Source organism: Thunnus thynnus, chromosome 15 (genome assembly GCF_963924715.1).
Source record: "Thunnus thynnus chromosome 15, fThuThy2.1, whole genome shotgun sequence".
Lineage (NCBI taxonomy): Eukaryota > Metazoa > Chordata > Actinopteri > Scombriformes > Scombridae > Thunnus > Thunnus thynnus.
In genome coordinates, this window is record NC_089531.1 from 4,149,296 (window position 1) to 4,169,645 (window position 20,350).

At 38.4% G+C, this 20,350-nt stretch overlaps 3 non-coding genes and 2 gene segments (V, D, J or C); 4 read left to right on the top strand and 1 right to left on the bottom strand.

Moving 5' to 3' along the window:
- The first annotated feature begins 23 nt into the window (after nt 1–23).
- On the top strand, nt 24–95 carry trnap-cgg (transfer RNA proline (anticodon CGG)). The gene has a single exon. It is a non-coding gene; the product is annotated as a tRNA-Pro (tRNA).
- Nucleotides 96–541: 446 nt separating this feature from the next.
- Nucleotides 542–613, top strand: trnap-ugg (transfer RNA proline (anticodon UGG)). Its single transcript has one exon. It is a non-coding gene; the product is annotated as a tRNA-Pro (tRNA).
- A 419-nt stretch (nt 614–1,032) lies between these two features.
- On the top strand, nt 1,033–1,104 carry trnap-cgg (transfer RNA proline (anticodon CGG)). The gene has a single exon. It is a non-coding gene; the product is annotated as a tRNA-Pro (tRNA).
- A 13,857-nt stretch (nt 1,105–14,961) lies between these two features.
- Nucleotides 14,962–15,591, bottom strand: LOC137198255 (Ig kappa-b4 chain C region-like). The segment is given in 1 exon segment: nt 14,962–15,591. A coding segment is annotated over 1 exon segment (507 nt).
- Nucleotides 15,592–15,704: 113 nt separating this feature from the next.
- Nucleotides 15,705–16,312, top strand: LOC137198258 (Ig kappa chain V region 3381-like). The segment is given in 2 exon segments: nt 15,705–15,846; nt 15,954–16,312. Coding segments are annotated over 2 exon segments (381 nt in total).
- Nucleotides 16,313–20,350: the final 4,038 nt, after the last annotated feature.

The window sequence follows — 20,350 nt, forward strand, 5'->3', positions numbered from 1 at the left end:
AATTGCATAGCAACTCTTTCCATGGCTCGTTGGTCTAGGGGAATGATTCTCGCTTCGGGTGCGAGAGGTCCCGGGTTCAAATCCCGGACGAGCCCAGAGGGCTGAAAGGTGAATACGTCTTGTGGATTATCTGACTAATCTTGGAAGGTTGGAACTGTTGAGAAGGTAATACTTCCTACAAAGGGGTTCACAGTGGAACTGCTGCATTTATGTTTTGAAGGTGAGAGATATGCTGGGCACGATTTCTTGGGAAGAGACTTCAGTAGATGCCAGGAACATGCTGAAAGTGCTGCATATTCACTGTCTTATCGAAATGCCTCGTTATCCCCTAAGAAGAGCAGGAGCCAGGGGAGGAAAGCATCTGGGCATTTTTACTGAGCATGCAACCGCTGCAACCTGACCTGGACAGTAAAGGCAAATAGACGGATGGATAGATGGATGGATCCAACAATGGTTGCTGGGAAAAAAGGTACACTGTGTAAATTTCATCCAGCTGCAATCGCATGTTTAAGGCTTTCTGTGCATGTTTAAGGCTTTCTGTGGCTCGTTGGTCTAGGGGTATGATTCTCGCTTTGGGTGCGAGAGGTCCCGGGTTCAAATCCCGGACGAGCCCTGAGGTCTGGAAGGTGAATACCTCTTGTGGGTTATCTGGCTAATCTGGCGAAGGTTGGAACTGTTGAGAAGCTAATACATCCTAAGAAGGGGCTCAGAGTGGAACTGCTGTATCTATGTTTTGAAGGTGGGAGGTATGCTGGGAACGTCCTCTTGGGAGGAGACTTCAATAGACGCCAGGAGCATACTGAAAGTGCTACATATCCGCTTTGTTCTCAAAATGCCTCGTGATCCCCTATGAAGAACAGGTGGAGGAGAGCATTTAGGCATTTTTGCTGAGCATGCAACCGCTGCAACCTGACCTGGAAAGTAAAGGCAAATAGACAGACAGATTGATGGATGGATCAACCAGTGGTTGCTGGGCAAAAGGTACACTGTCTACATATCACCCAGCTGCAATTGCATAGCAACTCTTTCCATGGCTCGTTGGTCTAGGGGAATGATTCTCGCTTCGGGTGCGAGAGGTCCCGGGTTCAAATCCCGGACGAGCCCAGAGGGCTGAAAGGTGAATACGTCTTGTGGATTATCTGACTAATCTTGGAAGGTTGGAACTGTTGAGAAGGTAATACGTCCTACAAAGGGTGCTGCTTCAACAAATATAGGTACAAATACAAATACGGGGTTCTGTGCACATCCCTAGTATGTACATATCATACCAACAGGTAGAGTAGTGTAGGCTAATGCTTGCATTGACCAAACATGCTTACCATACTCATCTTCTCTCAATGTTACAGACCCCTTTGTCCTAATCAAAGTAATACAAATATTAGGCTACCATATAAATATTTATGTTAAGAACTAGGTTTAAACTTTTTTTTTTTTTTTAAAAACTTTTTTTTCATCTTGGCAGGATTGCTGATTTCAAAGGGTTCATGAAAATGTAGGAGACAGCCAGTGCAATCAGGGTCAGGCTCTGAGATGGCTGAGGTTAGCTAATGTTAATCTGACAGTCTCTTACAAAATATTAGTACAGGGTTCTAGCTAGATTTATTTTTTCTCCTCATAGGAAGTTACAAAACTAATAATGAACTCCTATATGCACTGACTGATGATGAAAATTTGAGTACTGAGAATGATTTTTAAACGGATACTTGTAACAATCAGTTTTATTTCTGATTGACATTAATAATATAATAATTTTGTAAATCAGTAATGACCATGCATTTCCAGAATGTTCTCACCGAAACACATAAACTCATGTCAAATTTAACCATTGGAAGCTAAGAAAATGAGGTATTTATGGCTATTATTATTTTGGGGATGGACTATTAGGACAACGTTCTTTTCACTAAACAGAACACACATAACTGAGTAAAAGTTAGTATTATTTGGTTAGACTTGTTAAATCCATTTTCAAAGGGGAGATGAAGATGATTTTAAAGGTGCAGTGTGTGGAATTTAGTGACATCTAGAAGAATGGACTTGGCAGAAATGGAATACAATATTCATAAGTATGTTTTAATTAGTGTATAATTACCTGAAAATAAGAATCGTGTTTTCGTTACGTTAGACTGAGCCCTTTATATCTACACAAGGAGTGGGTACTCTTCCACGGAGCCCACCATGTTCCACTGTCATGTTTCTACAGTATCCCAGAACGGACAAATCAAACACTGGCTCTAGAGAGGGCTTTTCACGTTTTTCTTGAGTTTTGCAGCCACCATAGGTTCTCTTACGTGCTTGGAAGGGGAAAGTTAGGGGAAGGGTATTCAGTCAGTTGCAATCTGCAACCTCACCACTAGATGCCACTAAATCTTAGATACTGGTCCTTTAAAGGAGGAACTGGTTTCAGTAGGATTCAGTAGGAAGGGAGGGCATTCCTGATGTTTCCTTCACCCAGTGAGGATAGATTTCTCTCTGTCATTTTTCCTCTGTCTACACATGTGAACTGTGAAAAGCCATAAAGACAGAGCACAAATTATACGACCACCATATGGAAGTTCTCATTTGTTTTGACTGATCTCAGTGTTGCTGCTGGCAGAGGGACGGACCTCTGGCTATCATTACTATAGGGCTGGAATTTAACTCTGGCTCAGAGATGGCAATGTCCATAAATTATTTTACGGTGATGCCAGTTGGTCTGTCCATGCAGAACTATGGTGCAGAGTAGGATATGTGGAAGACTGCCGGCTGCTGTAAAGTTTGTGCTGTGGATATTCTTTGTTCCCAGAAGAAGAATCGTGTTTTGGTGACTGCCTCCATCACCGCCAACAGTTATCTCTGCAACTAAAAGGCACATTTATGTCAAATTAATCAATGATATTTGTTGTCATCAGAGGATGATAAATAGTATCAGTAACTTCATCATCAGATCAAAATTTCCTCTTTTTGCACCACAAAAAACAAAATTTCCTGCTTTCCAGAGCATTAAGTCTTTAGACTTTAATGACCCCCATGACTTTCCCTTTCATACAGAGGTTTCTAAGGATATTCTTTTTAATGTCAATATTAGCCAAGATCTGCTATTTAGAAATATTAATTTAACAACTTCACCAAAAGAATCGAGGCTAAATTAAGCAAATTCAGCCACTGCATCTGCACCCCAAAACCCTCAGATTCACTGCATATCAATTGGTTTTAGTAACCTGATTTAATGCAAATTTATTAGGGAATTACTGAAAGTCAAACACTTTCTTATGGGTCTAATGAGCATGCAACACTTTCAGTCTTGTTATTTTGCAGAGAAAGGATCTTATCAGCACACATTGCTTGCATTTCCCCCTGCTTTCATACTTTAAAGGATAGGTTCACAATTTTTCAAGTGTGTCTTAAAACAACAGTTAGGTGTCCATATGAACACTGAAAGAGGTTTTCCTTATTGTAATCATTCCTCCTGTTCATAATGGCTATTAAAAGATCCCCTTCAAATGTGATTTCAATGTAAGTGATGGGGGCCGAAATCCACAGTGTGTTCACACTCATTTTGTGCAAAAATGCATTTAAAAGTTGATGTGAAGCTTATATGAGGCTTCAGCAGTCTAAGTTAGTCATATCAAGTGGATATCTGCCACATTTACAGTCTTTTTAGCATCAAATTCCCTCTTTGTGTTTCCTCAGACTATGTTTCCTTGTTGAGCTGCGGTGGAAGTATAGTAACAAAAAGGGGGACTTTGGCACTAAAAAGACTGTAACATTGAAAGATATCTACTTGATTTGACTCATTTCGGCAACCAAAGCTTCCAATTATTATTATTATTATTTTATTTATTTGCACATTAAAAATAAAACAGCATAAAACAACACAGCAAAAGAGAAGAAACAAATTGTGCAGGTGAGATTTAGAAAACCCCTAGAGGCTTATGGGAGTAATCTCATCTCATTACACATCATAAACAGATACAAAAATAAACAAACAAACAACCACAGAATCAAAAGCAAACATAAAGTGGGCAGCACAAACCAAGCAAAGAAACAAAACTGATAAAATAATGTAATTAGGTTGTGTGTGTTTTAGTGTAATGTACAAGTGTGTGTGTGTGTGTGTGTGTGTGTGTGTGTGTGTGCAAGTGAGTGTGTGTGCGCACATGAGAGTGTGTGCGCATGCTTACTGAAGTAAACTTGTGTGAAGTCAACTCCTTATGACATAGAGAGGCCAATTATAATCAAATATGATCAGTTTGAATGGTCAAGTTTGGTTCATCAGACAGGTCCTAAGCTTATATTTGAAATTCTTGAGAGAAGTAGACTGAAATGCAATTTGAATATAACTGTTCCACAGCTGAACCCCCCTGTATCTAATAGAGAATTGACAGAGCCCGGTACGGAATATTGGGAGGTGTAAACATTTCTTGTATTATAGTTGTGTACATCTTCATTAGGCTGGAAAAATGCTTTACAAGGGAAGGGAAGCGAAGCAGACTAAACGCAGGTTTGGTATTTATTTATGTTGAAAATGATTACGATCTTGAGCAGATTGAAGAGAGGTTCTGACTGATCAGCCCTACTGCTGAATGTAGCAATTCTGCAAAACTTTTTCTGCAAAATATAAAGCTTAAAGCTTCGGATAAAAACGCACCTGACTTGTTTTAAGATTGACTAGAAAAATTGTGAACCTGTCCTTTAAACATGATATATATGTAAATCTCAGCTGCATAATAATTGCATTTTAAGAGGAATGATTTCTATTTTTGCTGCTTATTCCTTTAAATTTTTACGTTTGATAATGTAAACATCAAAATGTCCTTATTGGGAATTTTTAACATGTGAAGAAACATTAAAAAAATGTAAAATTAACCAAACTTTGTGAACATCTGATTGTAATTATCTCTTACTGACAGATCCTGAATGTAAAAAGCAGCCGACGTTCTGTGTTTCCTAAAATATGAAGGTGTTTACTGATGTGTTTGTGCATCCACTTCTGTTTATTCCTTCATCTTTTCACACTCTGGCCTTCACTCCATTCCATTTGGAAACTTTAAGGAGGAAACTCAGGACGCTAAATTGTTGTTGATTTGGTGATGAGTTTTTCACTTGAGGCCTCGGAGAACGGATTAAGGCGTCAAAAACACAAACATGGCTGTCATTGGACCTCCAGCTGAGACTTTGAGGCAGATTCAGTACACAGGCCTCCGTGTGTCTATAAAAGACATTTATTCAGGAAAAGACAAACTGTTCTCACTAGTTTATAACAGCAACCATTATTTTCCATTTAAAGTCATTTGCTATAATGTGAGTTTCTCTGCAGCATACTTGTAATCACACTGTGAGAAAATACTATAACCAGATGTTTGTGCCTCTAAATAATGATACTCCTCAACTGGACAACATTAGAGGACTGATAAACATATGTATTGACTTTTATCTTATCTTCGAATGTTGTCCAGCTGAGGAGCATCATGTGTGGTATATATATGCTATTTGACTGTTCTGCAGTAAATTAGATTAGATTAAATTCAACTTTATTGTCATTGAACAATACAAGTACTTAACAACTAGATGCAGTGCAGAGTGCAATTTAGGCATAAAGTACTGATGTGCAGGATATAAATTACCACGAGGAGCATACAAGATATACAAGATGTAGTTATACAAATATACAATTGTGCAGTGATGAAGTATAAAGTGAAGTTGTGGTGAGTAAATAGATCAGGTTGTTAGGGTTTATTACAGTTCAGCAGAGAAGCAGCAGTAGGATAAAAGCTGTTATTCAGTGTGCTGGTTCAGGAGTGGAGGCTTCTGTGTCACCTACCTGATGGTAGTGGAGTAAACAGTCCATGATTTGAGTGTGAAATGTCTTTGATGATGCCCTTCACCCTCCACAAGCATTGTTTTTTGGCAGCTGGGTGCCATGATATGTTGGGCAGTTTTCAGCACCCACTGAATGGCTGTAAGACGTTGTTTTTACTCCTCATTAATGTATTTCCACCATCAGAAACTCCTGTAGAGCAAATTGTGCGTTAAAATAGATACACTTTTAGTTTGGACTGACTCTAACAGACTCGCTACAGAGTGCTGAAGTCATGACATCACTTCCCATTTAGCCTCCATCCACTAACTTCTGTAACTCCACACAATCTCTCATTCAGCGTTTTTTTTCATCGGTCTGTGTGAAATAATGAAGAGTGTTCCTGGAGTTTACTTTCCATATTCTCAGACCACGCGGCTCCATTACAGCAGCTGCTATCATTTAAACTTTTGTGATTATTAACAAAGTTAACCAACATTTTTGTTGCGTGCATAGAAAAAACTACAGCTCCAATTAAAAGACCTACAAATGCAGCAGTGTAGGTACTTCTGTCACCGTAACTTGGTTTTGTCCATATCCAAAAAACTCCCCGGTGCTTTTTTTCATTGTTGCTGTTTGTAGCGGTAATCTGTGCTCTGTGAAGACTTGTACAGCATTCGCTCCTCTCTGTCCTGTTGTTGTTAAAGACATGTCTGAACTCACCATGACCGCTCTTTGCACTCATGGACTCGTCTCCTCTGTCAAGCGGTGACGTTTAGCCTGCGAATATCTAGGACTCTAGGAAACTATGTCCATTAAAGGCTGCTAAAAAACATAAATAGTGAATAAACAATGATATTAGATGGTTTTTCAGAAGTCCAGCATACTTATCTAGACATATGAAGTGAGACATTTGATATACTGTTGAGAAAGCTTCTGTTCAAAGCCAGATTTTTACTTATTAGCAGAGTTACACATGTTAATGAGATTTTTAATGAGGTTTTCTTACTTCTGGAACAGAACCAGAAAGTTCCGATTTGACTTCGGTTCTCTAGAAGCTGAGCCTCTCTTAATACAGAATACACCAAGTATGGACTTGCAAATTTGGGAGTTTGAACTTGGCAAGTTCAACTTGAGTGTACAAACCTTAACTGAAATGAGGTGATATCTGTACACATAGAACCCCAGAGGTAGCGCTGTTGTTCTGTGCAGTAAAACATTAAGCTTCACTTTACATTCAGATAAACTAATGCGGCAGCTACAATTGTTAGAGTTTATCTGTGAGACCAACATTTATCTTCCAAAAGGAATTATATAATTCACCAAAATGCCTTGAGACATCAGAGCCAGCTGCAGAGATCAGCTGGTTGGTGCAAAATGCATTCTGGGATACTTGGCTGCCTGAAGTCCACACAGTCAGCTCACGATGTATCCTCAATAAAACATGCAGAGCAAGAACACTTCCGGTCATTTGGACCTGTGCTTGGCTGGATGTGGACTTTAATTGTGACTGATGATGTTTCACAAGAACACAATACAGACAAGAACGCAGATTGAGAAGGGCCTTCAGACTGGAAGAAACTCATTAGCGTAGCAACATTAAGACTACAAACAACCCATAATGCAACACTCTCTGCAGCAGCCAGTGTTGCAGCGGTGCTCTCTCCATTCAAAAAGAATATCTGATGTTATGAACAACAATTGACTAGTCCTCAAATGTAAGATGGTGTATAAATCTAAATCAAACTGGATGGTAAGATTTAAGTTTTGGCTTGCAGTCAAAGTCTGGATGTTTATTTGCTTGTTTAGAGAAACAACCGTCACTGCAGCATGTTTATAACGGAAAATATCTTCACATACACGTATATACTGTATGTTCTCAGACTTATATCTACATCCAGCCTTCAGCTTAAAGTGTTTGTTATGAGTTTATGAGGTAATCAGAAGAAAACTGCTGCCGTCTGTCAAACACTCAGAGCCAAAGAGCCTTGGTTGCGTTTTTAAAGACATTTCCTGAATGGGTGTTCATAAAAAGATAATGCTCCTAATTACCAGCTTGTTAAAACGATAAACAGTAAACAGCTCTTAAAGGGGATGAGGGGAGTTTTTGGCCCCAAGGTAAATAAAATTCTTGCCATACAATGTTCTGCGGAGTCGAATTTCATCCACAGAGAGCACAAATAGTTTCTGTGAAAATCCTGTTCAAGTTTCAAATTTTGAGTTTCCTTTTACTGTCAAATGGACAAATACATATTTAAATCTGACAAACAAGAGTTATACTGCATTTCCTGTGTTTTTCTCTCAGTGACCACTGAGAACTCTAAATCTGATCCACGCTGGTGTAAATCCAAACTACAAGTTGTTTTGAGACCGACTATTTGTTTTTGCTCCTGAGGGTTGTAAACTGTGGACTTTAAAGCTTTGAGGAGGTCTGAGAGAACCATGAAGCTGCCATAGTCAACATTGAAAGTTAGAAATATCTCCAAAACGTCTCCAAACTTTTTTACAAAATGACATAAGCAACAGTCCTTCTTTATGATCAAAGATCCTGCAGACAAATGATTTAAAGTGATACCCTGCAATACATGTAAGAGCCAATTTGGCACATGTTTAGGCTATAATTTATTTGTTACAGTTACAGGAATACAACATCAACTCTGTAATGGACGAGGCTTTATGTAACTTCAAAGACATTTTCAATCAATGTTTTCCCTGCTTCCTAACTCAAAACTAAGATACTCTGCAGACTAAGTGACCTAGGAACATGGAACGTGGTAAAACGGCCTTTATACCACACATATATGAAAAGGAGGCTGTTTGTAATTTCAGCTTGAATTCAGTCGGTCACAGTGGATTCTCACAGACTAGTCAGAAGTTCCCACCACTAAAAAATATCAAAATTTCACTCATGCACTACCACCCACTTCTGCACGCTTGTCATGTTCCAAACACACGTGTTCACCAAAGTATGATGAAATACACTGCTTCTGTTTTGATTTATCACCACTCGTCCAAGAAAAGAGCTCTTACTTTTATAGTTTTGGTAAGTATGAATATACTGAATCCTTTTAGTTCTTGTTTGTCAAAGAATAAAAAACACTGAAGGAAATACTGTCAACAAAATGGAGAAATCATTGTTAAGTGTCTTCTTGGGCCCGCTGTAAGAATTTTTTGTCGTTTTTGTTTGACTTTTTTTGTGGGTAGCCTCCCTAAACTCGAAGGAGAGGTTCACAATTTTTCACGTCTCACAACTAAAAGTCTGTGGAAAACACTTCAACCATACATTTTGTCCGTATCTGTCTAGGAAAATGTATGCCTGACTCTTTTCTTTATGTGTTTTCACATAAACGTCCTTCAGGTCATTTCACAGGCTTATGATATGATGTGAATCTGTCCAAAAACTGAAGTATTTGAGTCCTCTCAGAGTCATGATGATGACTGGAAAGAGTTGTAAAGAGAGAGAGACGCAAGTGTTAAACTGATAATCCTCTGCAGTCTGTCTCTTATTAAAGTTTTGTCTCCATCTTTTACCTTCGGTGCTTTCTGCTGTCGAGTTTCTGCACTAAACTTCTCCTGTCAGTCAAATATTATGGGGGTGACTGTATTATGTATTATGACTCTTGTATTTTTAGTGTTCATGGTGAATCATCAGCGTATTTTATTCTTTGCTCTTTTTGTTTTTTTGATTCTTACTTTACTCTGCTGTGTTTTGTCCACCTCCAACTCTGTCTCCTAGAAATGAGGTTTATGTTCTACTAAACTGCAACGACAAATATGTTCTGAAGGAAATGTGATGCCACCAGAATTACGTTTTCTGTCAACATAATGAGAAAATGTTAATTAACGTATCTGGCAAGATGCAAAAATATGTTGAAATGTTCAGTGACGATGTATTTCTTTTTTTCCCCCAAAATATCTGATCTTGCTGTACAATATCCACCGGTAGTGACTACAGCATGATTCAGTTTTTTCATTGTTATGTATTGATTCCTCCCTGGGGACTGGAAATAATGGATGTCTCTTTGATTGTGGGTATCAGGAGCTTGCTAGCTTGTGGGTAAGCCATAGAGATGTCTTCCAGCAACTAATGCTAGCTTGGAACCTTGGTACAAGCGATGTTGTAGACCAGACGTATGTTCGTTCAAGTATTGATTGACAGCTGTGAGATCCCACCCCCTGACTTACTCTTCTCTGATTGGTTAGGAAGGCGAGACTCGCTTAAAATACTTTAGAAGGGAAATTTTCTATGCTGCTGCCAGATTGTCCAAAGAGCCTGAGGCACAGAAGTCTTTGACAACATCTCCTCACATTAAGATATGCTTTGGAGTATATTTCAACTGAAACGTTTAGGAAAACACTTACAGACTGTAGCTTAAAGATTCGTGAAAAATCCCGTCATGGTTTAATACAGAAAGTCTGCAATGACTTGAAGCTCAACATGTTCATTAACCAACTCTGTCTCTTAGGAATTATGTTCATACACGAAATTCCTAATTACGTTGCCTTGACAAACGTAATTGCTGCCTGGATTCTGTTCACAGATAATTTATGGAATGAATTAAACCACATTTATATATCTCTCTGAAGTCAGAGGGAGGAAGTTGGGTGGATGAGGAGCATACGAGATGCAGGAGGGTTTAGGCAACAGAAACACTTTGTTTCAGGTTAGTGAAAGATGCTGGTGTGGCTTAAATGTTAATAAACTTTTTGAGCTTCCAGTCACTGCAGACAGTTTTCTGTATTAAACAGACCAAAATTATTCTCTAACCTTAACCAAGTGTTGCCAGAGTCTAAACACAACCAGAAAACTGTTTAATAGAGATGTAGTTTCTACTAGCAGATATTGTGCAGCAAGCCCAGATATTTTGTTGAAGAAAATCGAATTCAGCAGCGTTACATTTCTAGCTAAACATATTTGCTTTTGCAGTTTAGTTGTATATGAATTTAATGTCTAGGAGACAGAGTTAGAGTTATAAACATTTAAGTGAAACCACCATCTTTCACTAACAGTAACCAAAGTGCTTTTGTTGTATGAACCTAAACATACACAGGACTCAGGATGTGAAGCTCACTCTCTGCTGTCAACATCCACCATCTACCCCGACCTCTGACCTCTGACCTACCACTGCAGAAAGATAGAACATGACCAAGGCAGCGATTAAGGTTTGTGCACATAATGTAATAATGAAAAATATTTAGTAATATGTAAATGTATTTTTTAGGAGACCGGGTTGCCACCAACAGCTGGCCTCCACAGTTCAGCATTTCACTGCTTATGTGAGTGAAAATTAGAGTTTGTGAATGTGACAAATTATTTGGCTGAACTAGAGTGACTGACAAACACAAAATTGAGTGTGTAGTGTGAACGTGGAGTCATAATCTGTGATAATATTAGCAAGCTAGGCTAACTAGCTTCTACTTTTCAGGTTGAAGATGAGCTAACCAGCTTGTTAGCCTTTGCATTTGTTTTTTAGTTGTTTTTGTTTCATCTCCAGTGTTTTATTTCCTACTTGGAAGGACAATGAAAGTACACTAAAATGTTCTTTTCTCTCATCTCTCTTCTCCGTTAAGTGTGTTAATGTTACACTGTCCTGTACTGCAACGGTCTGTGTATTTGTTTTGTATTTGAAGTTTATTTTATAAAGAGGAATGAACAATGAAACAAAGAAACAAAGATAGTATACAAGTGTTTAAATCCAATGACAAAAAAGCCAAAAAAAGAAGACTTTTTCATTTCCATAGTCAAAAATGGTAGATATAAACTTAAAATTAGCCTTTATTTTCGTGCTTTGTTTGTAAAAAATGTAACTAAAACTCAAACTATAAAACAGCTGCTTTATCATCCTCTGAAACTTAACAACTCCCACTTTCAAACATTTTCTTGCTGTTACTCTCATCTGATGTACAAACAAGAAAAGGAAAAATTAAAAAGAAAGTGTTAAAAGTATATTAGTCCAATTACAAAAAGTAAATGGCAGTGCTTTCTGTCTTTCTTTCTTTGTAAACTAAGAAATGAAACTAAAGAAACTCAAAAACTATAAAACTTTAGCATTTCCAGAAACTAGACAAATTAAATAATGTCCTTTTTTCTGTTTTGTTTTCTTGCATTTTCTTATTTGATGTACAGACAAGAAAAAGGGAAAATGACATTTTTATATACTTTTCAAATAATTCTTTTTCATTAAAAAAACAGTTTCTAAAATTAATCTTTCCTAAAATGTACACAGACTTAAATAAATACTAAATATCAGCTGTCTCGACTGTAAAAGAAATTCAAGATGATATAAATGTTTTGGCACAGTAGTTTTGTCTTTAATAATCTTCCATAAAACATAAAGTGCATCAGAGAAAGGAAGAGAGCGAATGGTCGAGAGACAAAGAGAGTGAGTTCTCTCTCTCCAGTGGCTGTCATCAGCTGCAGATTTAAGAGCTGCCGAGTCTCCAAGTCGTCACACAGACGTCCTGAAGAGGAGAACAATCAATACAGAAAACCAGACAGAGATGTACACACCATGACCTCATCGCACACACACATACACACGCACACACACACAGACACACACAGAGTTAGGATATGACATCATGCTTGAGATTAGTAATCAAGTCATTGATGATTTTCCCTGGCAGTCACTTCACTGCGTGTGTGTGTGTGTGTGTGTGTGTGTGATATTCTCCCATCTGCAGTTTATTTAAATTAAATTATTTCGATTTTGTCCCTAGACATTTTAGTTACACTGAAGCTCCGTAACACTTTCTTCATCCCTTTGTGTAGATTTTCCTCTTCACATCGAGGTCAGCTACAGAGCCGTGACCTCTGAACTTCAGTTTATTGCTCAAAGACAGACAGTCGATGCCTGGTCATCATGTCTGACACATTGCAGTTTTTTTTTTCATGATTGGTTACCTGCACACGTCCACATCTTCAAAACTCTTCAACACAACAGCAACAATTATGGACCAAACTGTGACACATTTATATTGTTTTCACACAAAAAGCATTCAGTGACTACAGTCTTCAAATTTCCTGAGTACTTTTCTCACTCAAACACAACAAAACTCAGCTGCAGCACATTTTACACATTTACATCTTAACATCAAAACTTCATACAGACAGCAATCTGCCAAATCATAATCACGCTGAAATACATCTATATTCAACCAGAAAACAAGACAAAGTGTCAGAAATAAAGTCCACTGAAAGCTTTCCTGCTGCATTTTTATGACTCGTTCCTGTAGATACACTGTAGTGTGTTCTATAAAGAGCTACATCTTACTGTATTTACGCAATATACACATATCTGACACTATCGAACATTAAAAAACAACATATGCATAATAAAAAAAAGTGATGTGACTTCACAGACGGCCATGAAAAGATCATCATATGTTGCCTGTTGTTAGTGTTTTTATCTCAGTGTGTCTGATTGATACATGACTTGTTGTGTTCATGCTGGAAGGATTTGCTTGTGTGTGTGTGTAAAATGTGCTGCTGTCCCCCGCAGTGTAAAGACTTCTGAAGATGTGGACTCAGTACTTAATGGTGCATCTAACCAATCATAAAAATAACTGGAATAAAGATATTTTCATTTTGTGAGATTTTGAAAACTGAAACTCTGTTGTAAAAATTGAGCCAAAGAAATGTAAAACACTGTGTGTCTCATGTCTGTCGCTTTTCAGTGATTCTGTTGATATTTGAATGTTCTTCAGTGTTCTTTCCGTCAGTTTTCAGCTGCAGCAGCAAGATGAACTGCAGTGTTTCTCTGCGTGCTCTGTCGCCCTCTAGCTGCTCAAAGAACCAACAGCATGAAGGAAAAATCCACCTTAAAATTGAAGAACAAAGGACTTATAAGTACTAAACAGTGGTTTAAAGTTCTTCAAGGAGGAGTAAATTCTCGTTTCTTTGCTAACTTTGATCATTTTCACTGCAGCAAATTTCCAGTTTAATAAATAATCAGCAAAAGACAACAAAATAAAACATTTGATGATGAATTTACAGTCTAGTTGAAAAAGCTCACAGAGGGTTAAATTGATGAATGTGATCATTATTGTCTTTTATTAGGTAGATATCACTTAGGCTGACGAATCATGATTTTTTTTTTTATGAATGCATTTTTATTTTAAAAGCTGTGAAGAATCCCAAATATGTCTCCATTTGAAATTGTTGGGGAAGAGACTGAACAGGGGTTATGGCTTGAAAATATAAAAAAGAAATTTTTAAAGTAATTTAAGTAGCTTGAACATAAAGATATCAGTGTTGAAAGTGAAGGAAAAAGTTTCATAGAGAATACATTTAAAACTACAGGAATAAAACTGATATTATAACATTATTTCTGTCTCTGATCTGTTTGCTTCCTTACCTGCAGCAACACGTAACATCCGTTTTTACGACCGTGAACTTTAATCCACACCACCTCGCTGAGCTCCAGACTGTTAAACTTTTAAACTTTAAAACTTTACAGCTCCACAGTTAGCTGCTGACTCTGAGAGTCTGAAGGCCTCAGGACTCAAACTTAAGTAGATGGCAGTTAAACTGTCCAGCTTCACCTGAGAGAGAGCTGAAGGGTTAAACAGAGTCCAGGGTATTTATCATTAACTTTTAGACTTACAGGTGCAGTGTGTAGAATTTAGTGGCATCTAGCAGACGCCACTAGATTATATTACTAATTATATTACTTATTTTTATGTTCCAATTAACTAATTTTAAATTGTATTTAAACATGTCTTTTTTATATAATGTATTGTGTTTCTTTTCATTTTGTCTTGATTCCTTTTATGTTTTATGTAAAGCACTTTGTATTGCCTAGTTGTTGAAATGTGCTATACAGATAAACTTGCTTTGCCTCGATGTGTCAGTTTTTACTTTTTAACTGAAAATCAGCTGATCAGACTGCCAAACCTCTCTGAGACTGAGGACATTGGACTTCTTTAATTTTCAGCATACTGATATATAGACAAATATGAAGGACACCATGTGTTAACCGGCTGCCTGGTATAGAAACACTGCTATCATTAAGAGAGCTTGATATAATAATTATAATAACAATAAAGCTGCAAACATCATTGACTTAATTGAACAGATTTTATTTTCTTGAAATATTAAAAGCAGCAAGTAAAAAACATTACTACTGTAACATTTAAAGAGAAAGAGGGAGAAAGAGGGCAATAACAGAGTAAAACCAGTAGCAGAGTCCCAGTGAGTTAGGTCAGGACTGGGAACACTGGTCTCTCCTCAGTGTCTCTGAGACTGGAGTCTGGGAGCCCTGGGTGGCCTCACAGGTCACAGAGCCCACCTTCCTCCACTGGTCTGCAGGGAGCCTCAGGGTGCTGCTCCAGCTGTAGCGGCCGTCCTTCTGCAGCACCGCAGGGCTCCTGCTCTCCTCCCAGCTGCAGCTGCTGCTGATGCTGCTGCCGTCCACCTTCCAGGCCAGACTCCAGTCTGAGGGGAAGCCCTTGTTGGCCAGACACATGAGCGTGGCCTTCCCCTGCTGCAGCTCCTTGCTGGAGGGGGGCAGCACTGTCAGGGAGGGGACGACTCGACCCACTGGACGAGGAAACAGAGAGACAACATGAAGGAAGTTCATACAAATAGAAAATAAACTCCACCCCCCTGTTGGTTGCAGCAGAGGAGGCTGCTGGTTCTGTTGGTCTTCCTCAGATTGGATGAAACTGGCCTTCAGTGTTTCACTTCCCTCTCTGAGCTCAGTTACCATGGCAACAGACAGGCATCACTGATGAACGTCTGTTTACAGTCATTAAACCAAATTTACATAAAAAGGATCACTGACACATAATCTGTCAATACTCTGGTGAATTGATTGATCTATTGATTAAACAACATCAGAGTAATCCAAGTCCCTGTTGGAGTCAGTCATAGCATTTCCATAGAGAGCCACTTTGCATCAGCAGCACCATGCTCCAGTGCTCTGGGAGAGTTTATAGTCCTGAGAGTTGAACACTGGATGACTGACAGCTGTCCTTCATCACAACAGAAGCCACAGAAATCCTCCTCATCAAAAACATGACTTTGATCTCCGTCCTCATCTGGACTCTCCTCTGCTGCTGCTTCACAGGTAAAGTCCAGAGAATCAAACTCCTCTCCTCTATGAACATCCGTCCCTCTGAAATGAGGCCCACAAAACCATGACGCTGCTTTATATTTTTGTCTCTGTATCCTCAGAGTCCAGAGGCCAGATCACAGTGACTCAGCCTGCAGCAGTGAGATCTGCTCTGGGAGGCTCCACGACCATCAACTGTAGGACCAGTCAGGATGTTTATGTTAGTGGCTCATCCCACTGGTTAGCCTGGTACCAACAGAGAGATGGAGAAACTCCTAAACGCCTCATTAACCATGCTACCAATCGAGCATCAGGGATTCCAGATCGTTTTACAGGCAGTGGATCAAAGTCTGACTTCACTCTGACCATCAGTGGAGTTCAGGCTGAAGATGCAGCAGTTTACTACTGTCAGAGTTATCACTATCCCAACAGTCAGCGTGTGTTCACATAGTGAAAAAGCGTCGTACAAAAACCTCCCTCAGTCAGACTGAACAGAAACCGAACTGACTGCTGCAGCTGGAAGCTACTGCAGAGACTAATACAGTTCACTGAACACACACATTACATGAAATAGATTAAACAACTCGCACATTGCAGTTTTTAAGATAAATGAAAATAGGTCAAAAACTTTTAAGTAAAACAGTTTCTGGACAATGATTGTCTTGATGGAAACCAACAAACTTCTTCATCACAGCTTCTCATCATCCATTCTTACACTTTTATGGTTTGATCCAATGATTTTTAATGATAATGAACCCATTTCCTGACGTGACTGGTAGGTAAGAAATGTCTTCCTCATGACCTTTGACCTCAGCCTCATACTGGATCACATCTATCTCAATTATATCCTGTTAAAAGAAAATATGAAGACACATCAGCATCAGAAACTTTCATAATTACAGCTCCCACCACCAAAAATATAAATCACAAAATATTATTTTACACTAAGAAACTAATTACAGTAAGATTAATATGAAGAAGATAATGTGAAAAGAGCAGTTTATTGAAGCTGGTCTGAGTAAGTCCATGATTAAAGTGGTGAAATTAAAACAGAAGAGAATTTAAGTGATATAAATAAACACACGATATTTAAATCTACTACAAACATTTAAACACTTTAAACATATCAAAGCATTAAATGTTAAGATTATCTGTAATATTTGTGCAGGATTAGGAACATCTAGTAGCAGGTGACTAACACTTCTGACAACTTTAGATAGTGTTGGTGAGTAATAATGCCTCCAGGAAAAAAACAAAGCAGTTGTGTGGTGTTTAACACACTACTTTGTTATAAAGAGCCTTAACATCAGTGTGAAAAGGAAATTTTAATTAGTAGTTCTCATCTGTGAGAGAACTTTGGGACCAACTCCTGGTTTAATAAAACAGACACACTGTTAAGTTTTACTGATTGAGATATCAGCAGTGAAAAGGATGAGACATTGAGACAACTTTTGAAGAAAATCATAAGCTAACATCTTAAAATCATTGGAATCTTTCACTGAGACACAGTACTGTCTTTTTAGATTTAATGGATCAACTGTGACCTGTGGCTCCACAACCATCAGATAGGGCCAGTCTGAATGTTTATAGTTCAAACTGTTCAGCTTGATACCATCAGAGAGATGGAGAAACTCCTAAACTGCTAATTAGATAATCAACCAGAATCAGAGATTCCAGGGCGTTTTACAGGCAGTGTGTCATGGATTGCAGAGCAGATGGACCTAAATGCAGCGACTCAGCAGGTACAAGGAACTAAAGGCAACTAAACCGAACAAATGATCCAACAAGACTGAACTGAAAACGAGACTTTAAATACAAACTAAACCAATCAGACAACAAGGAACAGGTGGCACAACACAAGGGCAGACTGGGAGCTGATAGGCTGGGAAGACACTGGGAGCAGAGCAGGGCTGACGAGACTGATATAGGGCAGGTGTGAAGGTGACAGCAGACTGGGGAAGAACACTGAGGGTGCATCCCAAGTCTCTTAAATCGCATCCACGTTTCCCTCACTTGCGTCTTTTCCAAGCGAGGAGAGAGGAAATGAGGAAATTTGTTTTAAGAGACATGAGACGTCCTTTCCTCTGGAGCGTCATGTGAAGCGACGTCTGTTTCTGATAATGGCGACAGCCGATCACAGCTGGATCAGCTGTCAGTCGGCTTTAACAGCTGTAGAAACTTCTGATGGAGTTTGTGTCTGCACACATGTGCACTGTGCTGACACTAATGAAGGTGCACAGTTATCACCGCTAGAGCAGCTGTTTCCTCTCTGCACCCTGTTACCTGTTTAACAAACACCTAAATAAAAACCTGCATTCTGCATTTATACTGTGTCCTGCTCAGAGGCACAGAAACCATTTCTACTTGCAGAATGTGTTTATACTATTTATTGATTATTTGCATCTGTATTTTTTGATAATCCTGATAGTGAATTCATCATTCAATAACCCAGAATATGATCAGAGTGTCTTCCGAACACTGGAAAATATGTATTTGGCTAAATGTCTCAGGGCAAATGGAAATGATGTAACTCATATCAAACCCCACACTCAGGAATTTTCTGCCTCACATGTGACTGAATGGAAATGATGACAAATGATGTAAAATATAAATGTGTTTAACTGTTATTACAGATAAAATTAAAGTCAGGAAGAGTCTGTCTGTCTGCAAGAGATTTAATGTTTAATGACGTGTTTAATGGACGAAATAACATCATGAACAAAAAAATCTTTCTAATAAATAAAGAAAGCTGTTAATGGTTCTTTTGTTGATCAGACCAACAATGGACAGATTTTTAACTATATGATGAATCAGAAAACAAATAAAACATAAAACTTGGGAATGATACACTTAAATTTAATCTGTAATCTGTCTCCACTTCGGTATGAAACTGCAGTGATGTATCAGATCAGTCAGATCAGCTGCAGCGTCCAATCAATAACTGATATCCAATAAGGGGGCGTGTCGAATGGTAAAAGACTTCCATGAAGGCTGCTCTCATATTTCCTCGCTCCTCGGAGCAAAATAAGAGACTTGGGACGCCTGTCAAAATGCGCATCAGGAACAACTTCCGGTTCAGGCAAGGAGCGAGGAGACATAAATTAAGAGACTTGAGATGTACCCTGAGACAAGGGCACTAACGAGGATAAATACAGGGCAGGTGTAAGTAAGTACATGAACACATGAGGAAAAACACAATGAGCAGAGTCCAAATAATAAAAGCAACCCAAATGACCAGCCTGTGCTCATTCCCAAATCGTCACATATCGAAGCTTGGTTAGGACCCCGTGGCGTCACTTTTTAACACACTAGGTACCCCTTTAGCATCATTTTTCAACGTGCAGGGTAGTCCAATAGACTTCTGTTGAACTCCCATAACGTCTGAAATAGATGCCATGAGACCGATGAAGTCTATGTGACAAGTTGGACGGTATGTGACATAAAGCCAGAATTCTTAAAGTCCCTCAAAAAGTCCAACTCAAAACAAGCCTGTCCTACACAGTCCAATCTTCACAAAACAGAAAAGTCAGAGGGCATCTGGTGGACAATGGCAACTAAGGAATACAGAGCCAGACTCTCAAGAGTCTCTAGAGTCAGTGACAGAACCATGACACAGTGGATCAAACTCTGACCATCAGTGGAGTTCAGGCTTCTTTCATCCTTTACTTTGACATGCTTTAAAATGTACCATAATTTGTGGGTAAAATGGTGACACAAAATGATAAAATCTCAAATGACGCACTCAGTGTCTGTAGACTTATTGAACACATTAACATGTGACAGCAGTTTATTATTGTAATACTATGTTTGTACACAGATGATTTGATCAAAGTTTCTTTATTGTTCATACATACTAAAAATGTCAGCATTACTGCAAGCAATAAAAAGTATCACTTGAGAATGTGCTGATTATGTTAATTAGTCATTTCAGATTGTTTTAGTGGAATTGGATCTGGGACTGACTTCACTTTGACTATCAGTCACGTTCAGACTGAAGATTCAGGAGTTTATTATTGTCAGCAGGATTACAGCTTCCCGTTCACACAGTGATACAGCGTTGTACAAAAACCTCCCTCAGCTGGAGAGGAACTGATGTGACTCAACAGCTGCACTGAGATAGACACATTTTAGAAGTCTGATTGACGATGAAATCCATCTAACAGAATACAGTCAGGAAATACTGTAAAGGTATAATAATAATAATTTCATTTAAATAGAATATTAGGTAATATATGTAATGTCTCATCAAACTACATCAAATGTAGTTAAGCTTATGGTTACAACACATTAACACTAGTTAGTTAGATAATTATTTAAAAAGAATATTCATTTCCTTGTTTTTTAAGGTTATTTTCATGTAAATCACATTTATTTTTGGAATTGATATGATTTATATTTAAATGATACAGTTTTGTTTTCTACAAAACTTAACTCATCATATGTTTTTGATGAGTTTGTGTTCATAGAAAAACACAGGTTATGTTATATTTTGAGATCGTACTGCTGATACTGATACTAT